Source organism: Mercenaria mercenaria, chromosome 19 (genome assembly GCF_021730395.1).
Source record: "Mercenaria mercenaria strain notata chromosome 19, MADL_Memer_1, whole genome shotgun sequence".
NCBI lineage: Eukaryota > Metazoa > Mollusca > Bivalvia > Venerida > Veneridae > Mercenaria > Mercenaria mercenaria.
The window spans coordinates 29,010,130-29,031,759 of NC_069379.1; the positions used below are offsets into that span (position 1 = coordinate 29,010,130).

General features: G+C 32.8%; 1 protein-coding gene and 1 long non-coding RNA gene across 2 annotated transcripts; one reads left to right on the forward strand and one right to left on the reverse strand.

Moving 5' to 3' along the window:
- Positions 1-590: 590 nt before the first annotated feature.
- Positions 591-3,862, forward strand: LOC123542625 (uncharacterized). The gene is made up of 2 exons (XM_045328552.2): positions 591-1,209; positions 2,957-3,862. The coding sequence occupies exons 1-2, from the start codon at positions 885-887 to the stop codon at positions 3,367-3,369; spliced, it is 738 nt and encodes a 245-aa protein (XP_045184487.2). The 5' UTR covers positions 591-884; the 3' UTR covers positions 3,370-3,862.
- A 968-nt stretch (positions 3,863-4,830) lies between these two features.
- LOC128551096 (uncharacterized) lies at positions 4,831-9,014 on the reverse strand. The gene is made up of 5 exons (XR_008368611.1): positions 8,731-9,014; positions 7,811-7,936; positions 7,152-7,294; positions 6,683-6,779; positions 4,831-6,236 (listed from the first exon to the last, which is right to left on the reverse strand). It is a non-coding gene; the product is annotated as an uncharacterized LOC128551096 (long non-coding RNA).
- Positions 9,015-21,630: the final 12,616 nt, after the last annotated feature.

Genomic DNA, 21,630 nt, shown 5'->3' on the forward strand with positions numbered 1-21,630 from the left:
TTATAGCTTAATTTTGTCTTGTAAAGCAGTATCATGAGTATTGTAAGACTTTATTTGAGAAAAAAGACCAACACTAAATTTCTGATGAAAATAATGTTGGCTGTTCAGTACTGTTCAATTGGCTATATATGTACATGTATAACCGCTACGTACTGAACAATAATTGTTCATTGACAAAATAAGTATATGTGCACTTAAGTTTATTTAGAATTCATATTGTTTTAGCTTAGTTTATTTATGCGGTGTATATTGTAAATATTCGCACAAATGTAGTTTAGCGGTTAATTAGAGCACAAAGTTGACTTGTGATAAAACAGTATACGTAAATATGTTGAATATGATGCCACAGATTAATTATATTTAAGTTTAATGAAAGCTTATTTTAGAGTTTAACTATCTTTGACCTGTTCGCAGTTCTCTCGGGGCTTTTTTTCGAGTAATGGATATCTTGCACAACTCGAGTTTAAGAATAAAAGGATAATAATATTAGATTGATGCCTACTTAACAATCAGCTTGTCGAAAGAAAATGGCGGCGATAAGCGGTACGCACGTGTGATATCTAATTTGTGGATTTGATTGACAGGCGGCTACAGGACAGTTGTTCGGTAAGTATTTGTAAGGTTGAACTAAGGTATCGTTTAAAAATTGTCTCAAATTATGGAGAGCGAAATAATCAATGGCAACATTTGTAAAGCCAAGTGATCTTTCTATGGCAAGTACAAACTTTCTGCCGGTTGAAAAAGATCCAACATTTATTAAAATGCAAAACTCTTAACGTTTTGATTAGCTATTCTCATGTTATCATGGAAATTTACCACCTGTGCTATAGCGGATCTCTAATACAACTCGGTTCTGGATCATAGCTGTTATACAGTGCTGAACAATGGCTGTGTTCTTTATTTCGTGTTTTATTTCACTTTTTGTGTTATGCTCCTCGGCTTCTCTAGACGATGAGCCAATGTTCTCAAAATTCAAGTATGACAAGGAAATGTTGGAGACAATGGTAAGGATGGAAGCTAGAATGAAGCAATGGGATAAAGAAAGAAATATATTCGAAGAGAATGTCTTATCTATTTTGGAGCATCGTAGGGAAGAAATGCAAGAATCGTTTTCTGCCCAAAATGAAAAGTTACAGAGGATGTTTGAAGACTACAAAGACATACGCGATGATCTAACAAACAGGACTAATCACCTAGAAATATTAGCAGGTACATGTATAATTATTGAACGATATTTTAATTGGTTTAAAGTCTTTTTGTGCATTCAAAATGACTGAAAAGCTGAGGTGTAAATTTCTACTTTTTTTCCCGCTTCTTTATCAGTCTCGTTACAGATACGTATGGTAGTCCTGCACGTTTGGGTCATTTTTTTTCTACAAGGTAGAATTTGTTTAAACACCAATTTTTCAAAACTTTAGAATTTTTTTTTAGAAAATTCGGCAAATAGAAAAAAATATGGTCACGTACTCCATCTTTTGTCTGGTACACTGATTTGAGGAATTTGAATAAATAAATGGAAAAATAAAAAAATCGATGAAAATTTCGTAAACAATTTCTTTATTCTACAATGCAGATTCTAATGAAACTTTTCACAGTCGTAAAATAATATGTATCGTCAATAATATGGAGAAATAAAAAGTGTGCTTGTTGTCGAAATATTTGCATATGACTAAAAAGATCCGTATATTTCAAGCTAATTCTAAGATTTTTTTTGTTATTATTCAACATGTCAACATTTTACTATCATCGTATTTTGTCAAGTTGCCGGTTTAATAAGTTTTTTTTTTCGGGTTGGCATTGATTCATAGAATTGCGTTAGTCCGGTTTTTACTATGCTATCCGGATAAATGAAGTTACGCCATCTCTTCCTGTTTACCCGACATGCAGAACTACCTTTAAAAAGTTACGCCATTACTTTTGGTATATCAGACATGCTGGACTACCTTTAAGAAGTTGGGTCATTACTTCCAGTTTATCAGACATGCAGAACTAACTTTAAGAAGTTGCGCCATTACTTCCAGTTTATCAGACATGCAGAACTACCTTTAAGAAGTTGCGCCATTACTTCCAGTTTATCAGACATGCAGAACTACCTTTAAGAAGTTGCGCCATTACTTCCAGTTTATCAGACACGCAGAACTACCTTTAAGTCTCATAATGCATTCGATAATAATGTAGTGTTTACCATCTTTGTTACGAACATCAGATATATCTGTATCTTGGTGAATCTTTTTTGATAGGGAATCTATCCTACCGATTTTCGTTGTGAAGCGACGGAAATCTGGATCGATCTCTCTACGGTAACATGCGATATATACCGAATGAGATATACTATGATATCTAATTAAAAATATGGTCTTCCGGCACGGGCACAGAGCATCTGACTTTTTTGAAAAATACGCGTTGACCTTGTGCGTAATAAGCGTCCATATAAATTGTCTTGCACATCAGTAGAAGTACGGGCAGTATTGTTTTTCATTCCAAAATTTACCTTTAAATGGATACAAATGCATATTTCTGGGCAAGCTGATGGACTGTAACGGTTCCCGATTGAGGGATTGCCTTATTTCATATTACTTCTTTTCTTGTGTATTCACTAAAGGTTTAAATATTGATTTACTTAGTAGGGAATATAACTCAATCCGTTGTTTCTTATGGCTTGCCTTCTTTGTTCTAACTGTATAAATTCATGTGTAATATTGAATTCATTGATTATTTACCTATGTAATGATACGTAACTTCTATATCGATAGCTGCTTGATCTGTTTTCAATTGGAAAATAAATGCCTTACGGAATTTGTAATAAGTATTATGCATACTTTTCAGTTATATATAATTGTAGCTTGACAAACATATACACCTACATAAGCCAGTCTTTATACGCATTTTGTCATCTCTTATCATGTTTCACCATTATTTATATCGATAAAAAACATTTAAGCATTCATATTTTCAGAAACTCTGGGCGACACACCAAAAATTGCATTCAACGCATACACAAGGTCTGGCGGAAGCTTCTCAGACAACCAGAGGATCATATTTCCTCATGTACTACTAAATGAAGGCGGTGGATACAACAATAACACAGGGTACTTCACTGCACCTGTTTCTGGTCTTTACCAATTCAGTGCACACATCTGTGAAACCGGCACTAACTATATGATTGTCTCCATCGTCCATGAAAACAAAGAAATTGCGATCACAACTGAGTACGAAAACGGTGGCGATAGCTGCAGTTCGGTCAGTGCACCAGTCATCATGAATGCTAATGAACAAGTGTTCATAAAGTCAGCCTATAGTGCAAGCAAATTGCATGCAGATGCTGATTACAGATGGCCATCATTCGCTGGATTTCTGGTACAAAAGTAAAGTGTTAGTGTAAAAGTTCTTGGAGAATAAATTCGTTTTCTTAGCACTAAATAATTTATTAAATTATAATGTTCAAAATAATCTACAAAATACATTTACTTGTATATCAGACTAGAAGCACTTTAATATCTTTGTATGAACAGAGAAGTTTTGTCTAGGCAAATGTATACAGTGTGAGCGTTTATTCTAGGAAACATTTTCATATTTTCTTTTGATCTGATAGTGCTCGATGAACAAAGGTCCTTTATACTATGTTCTGATGTCTATTTCAGATGTTTGTTTATTCTTTACTTGCATTCTTAGACAAATCAAACACAAAACGAACACATGTTAATTTTACTGACATTTTTATGAAAAGAAAGTATTTTAATGAAAATAACACAAATGAAACTTATCAAAATAATGCAGTCAGTTATTTGTTTTTAAATTGTTGTATAGCGTATTGTGTGTACATCTGATATCTAGCACGATAACAATACATGCAATAATTATTCATATGCGTTTCTGTTTTCCTTTACCATTGCGACGTAGACCATATGTTGTAAATATTTACTTTACAAAAGCTCTACCTACGTTTACATGTGGAAGTTTTCGGCAATTAAATTGTTTAACATTGTCTACAGAACAGTTGAGAGTAAATTTCTCTGAGTTATATCTATTTACATTAGAATACAAAAGGGTTGTAAGCATTTCATAAAACTTAGGCGTTAAGGAGAATACTAAGTATTTTAGATTTGTTCACGTGTGGGCGAGAGAGTGAAATTTAATACGTACAGTTTTGAAGTTACTTGAATTACTTTAGTCAAGATGTGGTTTGAATTTTAAAGTTTTGATGTGTGTGTTGGGGGCGGGGTGTGTTTGGTGTGTGCATATATGCGTGTTTGCCTCTGCGCGCTAGTGCATTTTTTTCTCTTTACACGTCTTTTCATTTTTCTTCAGTCAAATTAAAGACAATATCTTCTTGAAGCAGTTAGCTTAATTCCCAATTTTAAAGTGCTGCCGCGCTAGAATGCCACACCGTTCATACATACCATGATACCCAACCTATCACATTATACTGGCACTGTCCTAATCAGTCCTAGAGGTATTCTAAATGCTGTCTGATTAGCGGGGGAGATATTAATACTATTTGTAACGAGTTTGCAATGACGTGTCCAGGGAGTGTCACCATGATCTCCCGCTGTCGAAACGGGAGCTCTAACAGAAGGGTCAATTTTGAGATATAATGTTAGGTTTTAAATGGTTTGTAATTAAAGTTTGTGTTACCGGCCTAAGTGTGTGATAAAAATTCTGTTAATGTCTCATTTGAAAAAAAAAGAACGCAGTCAAGCATCGTAAATGAGTCTGTTCATTACAGATAATTAAATGAACAACAAAGGGCTTGGTTCACTTATAGGTTAAAATGGCACAACATCAAATGTTGTTGAAATATTATTATAATGAATGATCAACAACTCAGAATGCAAAATCTCATATTTTAATTCATTTGAAATTGTGCTGTTGCCATGGCAACCGATTGATTTTCTTTATGGAAACATGAAAATCTCTTATAACAATTACATCAGAATGCATAATTAACATTCACATATGCTAAGATATAACCCTAAGCAACGCCTATAATTTGAGGCAAAAAGAAATATGGTTGCCATGGAAACGGAGATAAAAATGAGAATATTTGCTATGTCTTTTTTTTATGGAATAAAACCAATTTAGGTCATTCTTTTAGAAAAATAACATATGTAATTTATTTGTGAAGATCATTATTCATAAATAATACAATATATTTCTGTTGCTATGGTTACAATGGAGTTGCAGTATATGCTTCAATGAGACAACAATGACGTTTTTGCTACGTTATTGTAAAACACTTTCAACATTTACCATTACATGTAAAAATAAAAAAAATTGCATCACTAAAAAGTGTTCTTCAAACAATGTTTTTTTCAATACATAATATAGAACAACAGAAAAATGATTCCATGGTTACGCAGTTAATTCCGTAAACGTAATACTACATAATCTCATTTAACACACAGTAATAGTTCAAGAAAACTGCCTTATTAAATGTCTTGATCATATTAAAAGAGTTAGATGATACTAACGACAATAATACATAGTTAGGCATACAAAAACTAAATTGTTTCTAAAATAATCCAATGTATGTTTTACAAATTATACATATATTGTGATTTCTGACAGGTTAAATTAATTGTTTATGAAAAGGAAAAATGAACATGATACTGCCGACTGAAATGATTACATGCAGTTTGAATACAACTGAAAATATTCATAGATCTATATAATCCAACTGTCGTGATGAAAAAATGTACATTACTACCATATATGTTACAATTACTGTTGAAAAATCTTCCAGTGTTTTAGAGGAATTTCACATTTATACTGTGTTCAGCCTTACATGTATATAGTGTGTCAATATTTAACAAATGCATAGTATTGTAAACTATATGTATCATTTGTTCTTTTTCAAATATATGGAATTTGGGTCTAGTACATCTTCAAAAAATCAAAAACACTTTCAAATTAACCAAAATTTCAGAGCTCTTTCTCTGTATTACTTTAAATGTTAAACACTTTTTTCCATTCATTCTTCGTTTTAAGTGACTTGAATTATCAATTTAATGGCTTTGATACTGCTGGTTTTGAGCATACATTGCTGTTGCTGCAAATGGGCGCTATGTCAATATACAGGTACCACTGTCGACTGGCATCCAGCTCAGGAATGGTAATACGGTTGGTGAATTTGCCTGTCAAGCCAACCCCCTGCCTAAAAATATTAATCTCCGTCTCTGTGTTGAAGTTATAATCCTTCAAGAATACTATCTATACCAGGTCATGCAGAAGACATTCTGTAATGATAAATGTATCAAATATTTAAGACAAAGACCACATAACCTTTTCATCAATCCTGAACAACAGCATTCCAAAAGACATCCCACACATAATTACATTAAATAACATTTTAGAATTTTATTACAGTAATAACTTCTTTTCATGAAAAAATTCAACCATCGCACATATTCTACATCAAGTAAGGGCCATGATTTTGATCTCATTTTAACAAATAGTTCTTTAACCTGGTTAAGAAAAAACAGTTACTTTATTAGAATTATGTTATTTCTGTTTAACTTGCTTGCAGTGAGCTAGACACTCATTAACAACACAAACATAAACAGAAACTGTGGTATTTTAATGTAAGTGGCCTCTTTAAAGACATGATCTCTGCAGCAAGTTTTATCAATACTTAATTATTAATAAAAACATAACTGATTAAAGAGGCTCAAGCCAAATATACCTAAACATGTACAGGACTGAATTCTGTATGCCGGGCCTCAATCAGGTTGTACTCCAAGTCATCATGTAGACCCATCATAACAAGCCACATTCCATAGCTAAAATAACGGTTATATTTAAACAATGAATTCTTAAACAAAAACTTGTAAGTAGCAATAGTGAGTCCTTAGAATATAACATAGCATCATTTTATTAAAACAAATAAATGCCAGGTACACAGTTTATTTTCTTACATACACACCTAAGTCTTAATACAGTATGTTGTGTAAGTACGCAATATTCAAATTGTAATTCAATGTTTATCAGTGGAGATATTATTTTTCATTTAGATAAAATTATGCACATTATATATATAAACTGGAAACTAGTGACTTTCCAAACTGAAGTGTATGAACACACTTAAATTAAATATTTCAACATCAAATTCTGTGTGCTTAATAAATATTTCTTTATTTATTGGGAATTCTTACCTTATCACAACACTTTTCTTATTTTGTCCACTATAATTGTCCATATGTAATGAAACATTCTTTTCTCCATAGCCATGATGCTTGAAGTGATGGTGGACCATAGATACCACACTGTTTGCTCCACTTCCAACAGCAGTACTGTACTTTTCATACAAAAACAAGAACAGTTTATAAGAAATGTATTAAATTCTCATCAAAAATGGAGTGAATCAACACTGACCAAACAGTTCATCCTTTCTTATAGATATTGCTTAACATTAACTTGTATTTATCAAAATTTAATTGAATTCCAATTCACAGTGCTTATGATATAGCATCTTTAGTATAAAGCAATGCAGTATTTTCAACCCAATTTCAGGGATTTACAGAAAGTTCAGTGAAAAAAAAAACAACATAGAAATTAGTAATATCAAGTCTTAACAAAACATAACTTCCTTTAGATAATTTTACTTGACAAAATTTCTGCAAAGGTGTCACTATAATTCCAATGTAAAATGTGCACTGCAGGCCAGAAGCTTTTATTCATAGAGTAATGATTTGTTTGAAGACTATGGAATTTAATTTAGTGATATATGGAATTTCGTAGTTAAAATTGATATTGAAAAAGTGCATTTGAGGATACTGACACTGATATGAATGTAAGCACTAAAATCTTATACCTGCATGAGGATTCACAGAAATACAAGGGCCCTACTTGCTGAGCATAGTATGGGGCCAGTACTTGTTCAGCACTCCAAAGTCAAAACTGCAGTGAGCCTTTATATTTCTTTCTGCTGGAGGTTATCCTGAAAAATATAAAAAAGAATTTCTCATTTATTTAGTAGCCTACCAGCATGCTGTCTACCAGTAATGGCAGTAGTGAGAATGAAAAAAGTAGTTTTTATTGTAATTTGCATGTAGAATTTTTAAGAAATTTTCAGGTCTATTTTAGTTGCTATAATTACAACAAAAAGTGACAGTTTAAAACACCACTTTTCCTGTGTTATTGTACTATAATTTTCAATTTTCATAGACCCCATAATGAGGGGGGGGGGGGGGGTATTTGGAGGGATCCTATTGGGGGGAAGGGGAGGTGGGTATTTGAGGTAACCGGGGTGTGGAAGGGGGAGGGGGATATTTTCTGAAATAATCCGAGAGGGGGGGGGGGATTTGGAGGGATCCTATTGGTGGGAGGAAGGGGAGGGGGTATTTTCAGGTAACCGGGATGTGGAAGGGGGAGAGGGGGAGGGGGGGGGACGGGTAATTTTCTCCGAAAAAACTGCCTCCACAGTGGGGGGTGGATATTTTCTGAAATAGCCCATTCCTGTTCATCAGTTCATTTACCTCTTTACAATTTCTAGATAGAAAGTTTCATACAGAATGTAGGCCTACTTAACATAGTAGATGCCCGACTGTCTTGGCTACAAGTATATTCTGCCATCATGAAAACTTACAAATACACAGGAAAGATATTAGAAGTATTTGACAGCAGACAGTCGAATCGAAATGTCAACACTGCTATAGTCAACAAAACGAAGCGATCTGTCCATTTTGTTTGCCTCCAATTACGAATAAATTTATAATGAAAATTAACACTTACCATAACAATTATTAAATCCGCCATGCACTTTAAATATCCGCGTATATTCAGAGCAATAACTGCATGTATTCTCTGACCCAGTTTCAGACATGTATCCACCGATAATGGCGTGTTGATTTCAAAGGGAAACAATTCGCTAATTCACTCATTAGGTTTGTAATATTTCACTAAATGTTGAAACGTTTAAACTTAAAAATCTTCGTCCGATATTATTGATTTTAACACTAGCTCTAATGGCTGTTGCTTGAAAAACAAATTAATGAAAACAAATATCAAATTAAGGAGGTAGGTTACCTTCATATTTGTTTGTGCGCATGTCCAACCGGAAGCTAACGTGACGATTTACGACGACGTTTACGACAAACTAAATGTGTTTGTATATTCATTCTTCTGAAAACAAATCATGAACCTGTCTCCGATCTGATGCTTTATGGTTTAAAAATGCAGAAATAATGAATAAATTGCCGCAGAAACGCTTCAAAACAATGTTGCCTGAAAATGACGTCATTGACGTCATGACGTTACGTGTCAGTTACCGCGCAAAATTAATAGCTTTTATTTTGAAAGTACGTAATTCTGTGCATTTTCTTTATTTGAACTATTTTCAAACAGCTATTATTTGCTGAAACATTTTTTATGAGTCTTTTGCTCTGAATAACAATCAATATTTTGCTTCTTTTATGTAGTTATATTGAAATGTTATGCGGAATGTAAGAAAATGGATGATGGTAACCGATGTTATTTGGAATATAGTTGGATGAAAGGTTACTTGTTACGGCCATTTTCAAATAAAAAACTTGCAGTTTGATTTGTAATACCTATTTTTCAGTTTTTCATTGATAATTTGTTAGTTATATACTAAAACTAAGCTCTAAAATTGTTCAAATTTCAGTAGAAAATTGTGATTTCTTGAATTGAATTGATGTTACCATGGAAACGAAGCCCGTGACCTATATATCTAAATGTAAAATTCAAAAGCGTTGACACTGGTCTATGTAAGGAACACAGCTTCGGCTTTTTATTTTCATTACAACAACATCCATGAGAATAATAGCAGATGCTGAACGATTTTTCCATGAAAAATGCAAGACGAAGGGTACTGCTGCAAGTATTTTAAGCTGTAAAATTTGTTTGAATAAATACAAATAACACGAAAATATAACTTACGTTTGAAATAATATGTTTTGAAGCTACATTAACAAGAAATATAATTTTATTCAATATTTTTTATAAGAAATTGCGACAAAAAGCAAGATATAAGCTATTTTAAACATCTCTGTTGCCATGGTTACTTTAAACTTTAAGAAAAATAGGGTACCATGTAAAGTGCTTGGTATTTTGCTAATAATATAACCCAAATATTCCATGTTGGTCATTAACAGAATGGCACTGAAGCCGTCGAAAACCCCGTTTTTATACATAGCTGTTTAAAAATGAGAGAAAATGCGTTACCATGGAAACACGAGCCCCGCGACATATACATTTTAAGCTTATATTAGAAAGCTAACGCGCATACTAGTAAAATTATCAATTATGCAGACTTCTACGGATATCAGTGAAACTAAAATACACTGAAAAGTGTTAAATATCCGTATTTTCCTTCTTCTTTCAATATAAAATACCTTTGGAGGGTCATGTTCTTTAAACCTGGATAAAAATTGAACTTGAAGGGCCAGAGAAAAACGAAATTGAGATTGTAGCTGTTAAAACATCATATTACACAAATTACAAAAAATTGCTGCGGTTCAACTAATTTGAATTTATCCTGGTAACAAGGTAACCTACCTCCTTAAGTGACGTCAACTTCAACGTCATTTTACCGAAATCGAGGCTTGTGTAATTTCAGATAAAAATGTGTCTCTGAGACGAACGTTTTTTTCGTTTTTGAATGTGGCGGCATTGCTCACCAGCGATGATTTTTGCACTTTTTGTTGGTTTTTAATGTACGAAGTAGTGGTTAAAATATTAAGACTGGTAAAGGATGCCGCCAAGGCGAAAATCATAAATAAAGTCTCAAATTTCATGGAAAATTCACATTTTTTTGGAAAATGGAGCATGTTTGGAGTAATATATAAACACAACAACACATTATTTTTCAAAGTTTATTACTTATATATGAAGCATTGTGTTTACTTGTTACGAACAGCATATGTATCAATGTAGAATAAGTAATGTATAATATGGCTAAATTCGGTGCCATTTACGCACATTAGTGAACCAAGCCCTTTCACGCCCCCTACCCCCACCCCCAGCCCCCTCCCAGAACCGTCTTAAGCACAATTATATTATTGATTATAGTACAACTAAATGATCCCAAAGGACCAAAAATATAACAACACTGTGTATGGGGAGTCGTTTTGTCGACGCCACATAACACTTAAAGTCTGCTGTTGTGAAAGCTGATGATGCCAGTGAAAGATCCTTTGAAATCATAAAACGCAACCAAGCAACATAAAGCTTTCTGAAAAAAGGAGTGCAAATTATTTTTATGAGAAGAATGTGTGCTGTCTACATTTAATTAGGTGTAAAAAGTGCGTAGTCATGTTTATGGTTGTACTGTATATACAATGAGGAAAAATGTTTAAACTAGATGTGTGTCCATAGGACACAGGTGCCCAATACCTGTAACTGTACACCGTTTCATGACCCTTATGTGAAATATTTTTAAGATTTATGTACCACAAACGTTTAAGCACTTTATGTGTTCTTTTCACTATGTGACTTTACTCTGGCCCAGCTGAGTAAAAATCCCAAAGAGAATACCCGAATCTCAAGTGCACAAATTCATATGGTGGATAATATTCCAACATGGTTTCATGACTCTTCGTGAAACCTTTAAGCATTTTATCTGTATCTTTCACGAAGTCAAAGACCATAACTCTAGTATGGTGGATTGAAATTGCAAACAGAAAGACAGGTGTGCAACTTCACAAGCTATTTAACGATCCTCTAATAATGTATGACTCCAGGTGTAAAACATTTTGAGATACATGCGACAAAACTATTACGCTCTTTATGCATATTTTTGAAAATCACGGGCCTTAACTCTTGATTTGACTCACATAAATCCAGAACAAATCCGCAGGTGCACGACTTCACTTACAGAATACTGTTTCTTTGATGTTTCTTGACCCTAGGTCAAATACGTTTTGAGACATGTGCGACGAAAAAATTCCCCCGTTACTGCCATAACTCTGGTCTGTCTAAGTGATATCTCAACAGAATCCTAGGCAAACTAAGACAACTTTTTAGACTTCGACATCCTAATTTATACTTAATCACATTTCTTCTGAAGAGATATTGAAGCAAATCATATAAAGGATTCAAAAAAGTAATTCATAGTCTGAGTTCAGACCCTATCTTTTCAACACAGGAGATACCTTCTGCAGCAGATATTCATATTTCATATAATAATGTCTCTTTTCTTCTCAAAACAGATGTTGCTAAAATTAACTCGAAACTGAATCTCAACTCAGACATGTGCTGACTATCTTTAAGCTAAATACTGATTAAAACCTCTGCAGCAGAAATTTATTGCAGTGTGCCATACTTGTGAACGGTCAGCTAACGGTGTATGATATAGGTCACAAGCCCTGACCAGATGTTACTAAAATAGATAATCAGAGACGAAACTGATTAAGTCAAAAGTATAAGAGAAAGTTTAGTCGGTAGTCAAATTAACGGTTCACCGCAGTCAGGAGTTGTTCTTATCTACTGTAACTAAAACCGTCACAAATACTTGAAGTACGACATCTTAGCCTCTTTGGTGATGTTAATGAAGACCTACTCGACAAAGGAAATAAATATTCTAAAATATCTTAGCCTTAAACAGATTGACCAACTTAATAACCGAGTAAAAGATATTTCAAGCACATCATCAGTTTAATACTAATTTACTTTTGGTCGAATGTGCAAGTTCTACAACTTTTATTTAACTGCTGGCGGCAGGTGGTTCTTCGTGTCACGGTACGGACTTGGTCACGTAAGGGGAGAAAAATGGACTGACTCACCCCGGACTGACTGCACATTTTTCTCACCCTATGACATTCGTTTGCTATTAGTGCAGACCAAGATCAGCCTGCGCATCCATGTAGTCTGATAATAGTCTGCACTGTTCGCTATTCAATAAATTTTCAGTAATCACCCCTTCGAATAATGAATGATATTGACCAGTCCATTTTAGAGGGTATGAGAGAAGAAAGGTCAGTGTCTCCTTTAATGCCGAGTGCCAAGCAAGTGTTACACGTAACATTTATTACGTCTTTGGTATGAAGCACAGTATTAAATCTAGCAATAGTATCTCATTTTACTCTAGATTTTTATACACTTCATAAATAGTGTGATCATCACAGACCATTTGCGTATGGCAAACGTGATTGTGTATCATCTACGGTTTGCAAACGTAAGGTGTATAACTAGAATTACGGTGAATTGAAAAATTGACGACTAGCTAAAGTTTTGCATGTAAACAAGAAAGATCTCGTTGAATCATGATTGTTCCCTTAAGTATTGTTACTATCTGCCAAGACGATAAACCATGAAACAATTACTACACTTCAGATACAAAAATTGTGGAGTACAAATTCCTATACACGCCATATACAGTACTATACACGCCATATATAGTACTATACACATCGCCATAGACAGTACTATACTCGCCATAGACAGTTCATGTACTATACACTTCAAATATAGAAATACAAATTTCATAAATCATACAGTATTATAAACTTCATATACAGTACTATACACATCATACTTAAGGACAAGCACTTTGAATATGCAATTTATACACGAATAAGAGCTTGTATTTTGTCAAAGGAAATGGAAAACCATTTACGTTTTGCTTTAAAGACGCGCCACGGAATAACAACATTATTTTGCATTCCTATGATGGTAATTATACATGTTTTGCATAAAATATTGAGAAATACAAGTATCTCGTAACGTAGGTGAAGACAATGTGTTTAATGTTTAAACATTATTTATATTTGATGCATTAAGATTGGTTTAGACCAGATGTGTTAAACGTGTAAGATAGTTATTTCTCTATGTTTTAAAAACTATACTGAAAAGATATTGCTTGAATAAGATTGCAGATGAAGTTGTGAGAATACTTTAATTCAGGATGTGTCTACATTGTCCATCTGCCAGTTTTGTAGACTAAGTATAGCTGTATTATACCAGTATTATCAGACTGATTTTCACGAAGTTCATGTTGGAAGGATAAGTAGGTTGTGATTGGTCCTTAGATAGATCCTATTTTCACAAATCCATTAAACAATGTTCAATCTTACAATGAAAACCATAGGATATACATTCAGATATACAGAACAAAAATAAAGTTATTTACAATTATTGAAATTTTCGTACACTGAAGTGGCTTAGTGTATACATTGACCTGCTTCTGTTGAAAAAGTATTAATGTAAATATCTGTACTGAATGTAGTACAACATATATGTGTAACGATAGCAATCAGGAAGAGGAAGATATAGTTAAAAAATTATAGCACGGTTGTCTTATTGGTCAATTTTTAAGCTAGTAATAAATAAACAGGCCATGTATAAACCAAAAGTCGTTTTAAAGCCATCTGTTCGAAGATTGAACGTAAATTTTCGGAAAATGCACTAAATATTATTATTTATTTAATATAATATTACATATCTTAATATATTAAAGGGACTGGCTTCCAGATCGTTCGACAACAAAAACAAATTTTAGATATATGGAAATAAATGTTATATTTCTAAAGAAGGCTTTAAAATTTAATTACTGACAACAATACGTTACGGAAAACATTAGTATTCGCAGGTTTTTACTTCTTTTTACGATGAAAATCGAAAAGTGTTTGTAACGTTTTCCTCAAGGTAAACTATCTCTATTATAAATATCTATAATTCACTGATTTCGCTATAGCACTATTGGTTACAACGATGGAAACATGTCTTTATTGTCGCGGCGGTCCGTAGTTTGATTCCCGACGAGGTCATCGTCTTTTTTCTTGATTCGGAATTTTAAAAATATATTAGAAACAAAAACAAATATTGGAATGTTCATATTATGACCAACTTCAATTTGAAAGAAAGATTATTTTTTAGTCAAATCTGGAGGTCAGTGCCTCCAAGATGACATTTGTTAAAAATGAAATGATCAACAATTTCATAATATCTTAAGACGTTATTTTGATATCTTATTCATAAGTATATTTCTCGAAGTGTACGAAAAATAGTACTATGTAGATGCCTAATTTTTATTATATTCCCAAAAAAAAGGGCTTTACAGTAACGTAAATCAAACTGTGCGATAACTTAACTTTGAACTATTTCGTGCAAAGATCGATGCAAAAGAAAACTAAATAACTGTTATAAATGTTAAAGATTGGCAAATTATAATATATTGTGTTGAAAAGAAGTAGCGATATTTATACTTTTGAAGAAAATAAGTAATGACTGATCACATTATCGTAATTTATTTGTGTTTATTTCAGTGTTATGTATTTAGGCAGGATAATTTCTTTTGTTTTACCTCCCACCAGATTCTAGTCCGTTCATTGGTTCATTGGTGGCCCTCTATATTTCTGCAGAGGGTCAGTGGGTGACCCTACATGAGAATTGCAATTCAAAATGGCGGAAATTTGCATTTTCGATATAAAAATGACGATAAAGTAAAAGTTATTATAAGAAATTTTGTAATATTCATATAGATTACTGCTGAAAAAAATGTTGTTGAATTCAAGCAAAATATTTCTTCTTTAATTATGATTTAACGTTTCATTTTTTAGGTTGACTATTCAATGAATGAGGGAGCTATCCTACTTGCCAGGGAGAAGTAATTAATTGGTCGATAAAACAAATCAATTATTGGGTTTGTTACTGATCCTCTTGTATCAAACCCAATAATTAATAATGTTAAATAAGGCATACGACCCTACACTATAAAAAAGCAGACTGAATATTAGGATATACATATAAAACTGTAAAGTACTAACTTGCTAAGACACGGGAGTTTTGTTACTCTCTGTTACGTTGACAAAATTATCTTTGTTTGGCAATATTAATATACAATATACCGTTATAAGTGTTGGAGGTTTACTGTAAGTATTTTCATAACCCTGATTCCCTGGTTCCGTACAAAAACCAATTAAATTTAAAAGTAATATCTCATATTTGATATAATGACTCACTCATATTTATAGGTTCAGAACTGTTTAATTACATTTTCTACCAGGTAACATCTAGACTAGCTTCTAGACTATGATATTTAACTTTACATTTTTATTATTGAATGTAGTGAACTGAGCCAGTCTATATCCCATGTCCAATGATATTTTGAAAATCATTCCTCTAAAAGAGACTGGATTTTATCTCTTTGAAATTGAATTAGACAAAAATGGGAAAAATGTAGAAATATATTTGTTATCAGTCCAGTGGCAAGTCTAGGTATCATCAAAACAGCGCACAAAATGCGTTTGTACACGTTAATAGCTAACTGCGTAATTTCAATTTGACTTGTTTATTTCGACATGTTTGTGTTCTTGTTCCTGTTTTTTTTAATTCTTTTCTAATTCTTTTGAATTATTTTAAGATCATATACGGTGTAAGACATCATAAATAAATACACATGCAACAAGGTTAAAAGAACTCGTTTTCAAAAAGATTAAGATAACCATTATCAAACATTTAAACTTCAATTTATTTTTAACTTGAACATTTTTTTTACTTTTGTTCAATAAACAATTAAGTGACAAAGCATTTTATAAACAATTACTACATTGGAGTGTTTCAAAATACCAAGCCGAAGAGATAGTACATGTAATCGGGAAAAAAACCAACCAAACTAAATATACAGTGTCAAAGTTATCTAATTGGTTCAACCGTCAAACATATATACTGTTACTGGCCGTTCGGTTTGTTTTTTTATTGAGATAAATTTAAATTTAATTTATGTTTCTTTTTTCAGGTATTAGACAAAAAGTCCATTGGTTAGTTGTTTAAAAAAGTAGAATATGAGAAACTATTATTAGACGGTAATTATAACAACACACCGATTGAATATGTATTTTGTGCTAATAGAGTTACGTTTTTACTGTCATTTTTGAATAAAATGTCTGCGCTTTCATTGCTTTGAAAATATTTATAAAATCTTTAATTAGTTTTTTGTACATAATGTATTTATAATATATTATCCAGTCAAAATAATATACACACAGCTTTCTTAAGCGTTTGTAACGCATATGAAATAAAGTGCAGAACTGTACCAAAGAACAAAAAAAAAAGAAAAGAAAAACAATTTGTTAAATATCTTGGTTTATCGTTTTCTTTATATTTAACACCCCTGCTTACTGTAAAATTTCATTTTTCATGTTGACGAAGAGGTTCACCCTTTTAATTATGTTTAAAATGTGTTGACAACTTTGTTGGAAAGATAGTCATCAGGAAGAATTTTTAAATTGTAATTACAATATCTCTACCTCGTTCATGTCCAGTTTATAAATGCGACATAAAAGGAGTATCATTTTCGCTAACGGCCCCACGAATTTGATATATGTAAATGATATAGTTTTTTGATAAATGCTTTGCAGGTATTGTGACTATACATATGTTGATTTAGACTGAAAACGGCATGGTTGTATCATTCAGCTGATACATTCAAAAGGTTGAACGTTTTTACTTGGGTCCAGTTAGGCCCCAAAATTGTTCAAATTATCTCCTAGTAAACACTTCAAATCTGTTACTTACAGTTTCAACTTTTCATTTAATACATTTTTATAAAGAAACGCATTGTATTTTTTAATTGTCATCATTATTATCAACAACTTAAAGTTACTGAGTTGAATTGAGCTGTACTGAGTAAGTGAGTATCCTTGTCTTTTGTAAAATAAAACTGTATTAGAGGAATACATCCTTTTAACGGATATTACAATTTTCGCATTTTTAGTATAACTTCCGTGTTATGTGATAATTATCAACATGATTACCGTTTAATTGTACTAATTCTAGACACATAAGTTTTGGACCCAAACGGTTTAGCCATTTCCGTAAGCTTTCAACAAATTTAGCTTTTTTTAAGAATAAAAGTCATATCATCAACAAAAGCTAATGATTCAAACGACTTAAATAACAATAACACCAACAAATAAAAATTAAAATGCACATACAACACTAGAGGAATATAAAAGCAGAATGAAAGTCTTTTTACTTGAAGAATGGCTATTTTTCACATGTTATTGCCAAACTCGTTAAGATAAAAAATGAAGAGAGAAAAAAATGAGAGAAAAAGATCATTGGCACTGAAAGCTTCCAAATTTACGTTGAAAATGGCAAAATAACTGTAACATTTGAGTTCATGATTTTTATCATGAGAAACCTTCTTTAAAATGTTTAAAAATTGTTGACGTCTTAGGCTAGATGATAACCATCAGGAAGAATCTCTTAAGTGTCGTATACAAAATCTTTATCTCGCTGATGATCTATATAGCTAGTACATACGTGACAAACGGTGATAAACATTTTCAGTTTGAAACGTCATAGTCTTTAATATTGCAACTGAAGCAGTGCTTAATATGTTACAAAGTAAGACAAAGTTGAATAATTTGATATATATATATGTCAGAATAAATTGTATGTTTGATATATTGATAATGTTACACGTAAGCACAGATAGTGTTTGACTCCCTTTTCATGCTATCATTGCTATAATTATTGTTGAATTGCTGTTAATAATAGGATTTGGGTCATCTGCGGCTTATTTGGGTTCATTATGTCGATAACTGGATCCCAGCATCACACGTTATGTCATATACAATAGTTTAAGGGCACCAAATATACTAGTTGTAAAATACTATGTATGAATTTGGAAGAACACATTCTATAAATAGCACCATTCAAAGCTCACGTCTGCTTAGGTATAAATAGGTAGATGCATCACAGAAAGTTCATTTGGTATCCAGCGATTGAAGAAGACACATCGACGATTCAACTAATTTATGCCAGTACCGTGATAAGGAGGTTAATGCAACTACCCTGTCAGGGCGGATAAAAATTATTAAAAAGAAGACGTTTGAAATTTATAGATTAAAAACGTGTTGCAGATTTCAACAATGTTTTGAGCTATTGGGCAAGAGCATAGGAAATTTAACTTAAGATAGCTGAATGATATAGACAATAGCACAGAGAGGCTGAGAATCGGAAAGCGGAGATACCCAGAGTTTGTTAGTTTAATGAGATAGGAGAAGAGTTCCAGCTTATAGACGTTCAGCGTTATTGGCGAAGTACAGCCAAGGCATCGAAGATATACCTATATGGTAGTTGAATGCTACATGTGATAGCATATAAGCGCTGAGCATCCAGGAGACAGGGTAATTATGTAAAGTTGCAACTTCAATTAAAAGGACAGAGGCCGAGCATTTATGCGTTAGGACTCGTATGTTGTTGATTCAAAGGCATTGTCTGACGGGAACTTCAACTATAAGACCAGTCAAATATAGAATCTCCAGCCTATAGGAGTTCGAGCTTATTATTATTATTCTTTGAAGATTGTTAGTTTGATACATTTAGTGATTTGTCTGATCCCTGAAATTATTTAGCTCCTAACAGAAATTGGTACACGAATCATTTAGGCAAGGTAACCAGAGGAAAATTCTATACATGAGATATTTGGTCTAACCAGCTATACGTTTTAACAAAGGACGTTCCACATCGTTTGTCAGCTAATCTAGGACATAGTCACCTTAGCGACTGGACCCATTTCATTGTTCAAGATACATAAGGTGTAGGCACTTTCTTGGGTCATATCACTCGTATCATGACAATATATTGTATTTTATTTTATGAATAAAGGAAGACCACAATATCCATTGACACTAGATGATGCACTCCCGATACCTTTATGCAAGCTATAACTTTCTGTTTCAAATGAGGTTTGAAAACGTCCTGAAATATAGCTACAAAAATGTTGTAAAATAATTAATATGTGTGATAATAATTTTCTTGAAGTTCATGGTGTTGTTTACAGTTGTCTCGACGCGTTTCATGCAATTACATATATGATAGCTTTAGTTCTTCAAATATTGTCTGAAGGTATATTATTTTGAAATTTCAACGGTACAACCTGATCACCTAAGGGAAATATAAAACTCAGTCTCTTAACACAACAGGTCATTTAATACAACATAAATTATTCTTTCATAACTCAGAAAAGACAACTAAATGCAAGTGTTGTCTTAAAAGATGCGTTATTTTCAGCTCGTTTGCCTGTACAGTTGAATTTCAAGGGAGTCAGTGGCATAGTGATGAGCTTGTTGGACTACGGTACTAGCTGTTGGAATTTGACTACGGTCATGTCTGTGATCAAGACTAATTCAGCGCTTGATATAACTCGACGTACTTAAATTTATACAGTTTCCAACAACATTGGCAATGTGTATTTATATAGCAGTCGGATAAGAGAACAGAAAGAGCTTCATGTGGTGCAGCGCTTTTTATAAACATTGCATGACAACATGGGACTCTACTTTTCAGTTTGCTGCATTACATTTTACGTTGCATCGGCCAATTACATTTTGTTCAAGATAAATTCTTCCTAAATTCAAACTTAATCTTGAAGGTCTTGTCCTTTCATAAAAAAAACAAAACAAAACAAACAAAAATATAATAAATAAAAAAAATATCGCATACATATATTTTGATGGGAGATTTTTAATGGTCACCATGAATGTTGAATCCGTCCTGAATGCATTAAAAATTGTTAAAATATTCACGGACGGAAATTCTATATGTTCGTTAAATGAAAAGACCAAACATATATACTCTCTGCAACAGTACGTTATTTTTCACTCGATATACATAATTCAGACAAATCTTGTCACTTATAATTTCAAAAAACAACAACTCAGAATCTCCAACTACAGAGCATTTACTTACATTTCAGGGTAAATATAGTTCATACATCAAAATAGTTTAATATCTACTAACAGCCTTAACGTAAGTATATTAAACAAAACTGTGTTTCAAGACCGATTTGTTTATTGCAACATTGTTTAAAAGGGGCCTCCGTGGCTGAGTGGTTAAGGTCGCTGACTTCAAATCACTTGCCCCTCATCGATGTGGGTTCGAGCCTCACTCACGGTGTTTAATTCTTCATGTGAGGAAGCCATCCAGCTGGCTAACTCAAGGTCGGTGGTTCTACCCAGGTGCCCGCTCGTGATGAAATAATGCACGGATGGGCACCTGGGATCTTCCTCCACCATTAAAACTGGAAAGTCGCCATATGACCTATCATGTGTCGGTGCGACGTTGAATCCCAAAAAAACAACAGCATTGTTTAAAAGACATTGCCCACGTATATGGAGCATATTTCATTCCTCGCGTAGTTGTTTTTGTACAATGTTTCTCTCTATTTACTATAAATAAATGAACTCTGGTGTGATAAATTATCCCTCACATCACAAGATAGCACATATTATTGTACAGTTGTACTTCTTGATGGAAAAGCTGCATAAAAAAATATTGAGATTGAGACGATGATTTTTTTTATATTATGAAGTTGAGCGTCTTGGCCAATATCTTTATGCACAGTTGAAAAGTCCATAATTTGGTAATAACTTAAATTTAAAGACTTCTTTTTCATGAAAGCTACATGTCACAATTTTACGACCTGACTTCGTAAGTTTGAAATATAGTGTAGAGTTTTCAAAATAAAAGGTAGAAGAATAAACAATGACAAAAGTGTTTAAAATAGCGTGACTGTGTCAGTTACCAATCTTCCGTTTTCGATTATCTTTGAAAATTATTTGCTGACAAGAGCAGTACAAAGCAACCAAGTCATCATTCAAGCTACAGGATTGGTTGGTTTCATATTTTCATAAATATTTACATCCTGTTTTTAAAGTATAAAAC

Excerpts from the sequence above, each read along its gene's own strand:
- LOC123542625 (XM_045328552.2), top strand. The coding sequence starts at position 885 with ATGGCTGTGTTCTTTATTTCGTGTTTTATTTCACTTTTTGTGTTATGC. Across the intron at positions 1,210-2,956 it reads TCACCTAGAAATATTAGCAG|AAACTCTGGGCGACACACCA; the intron begins GTACATGTATAA and ends TCATATTTTCAG.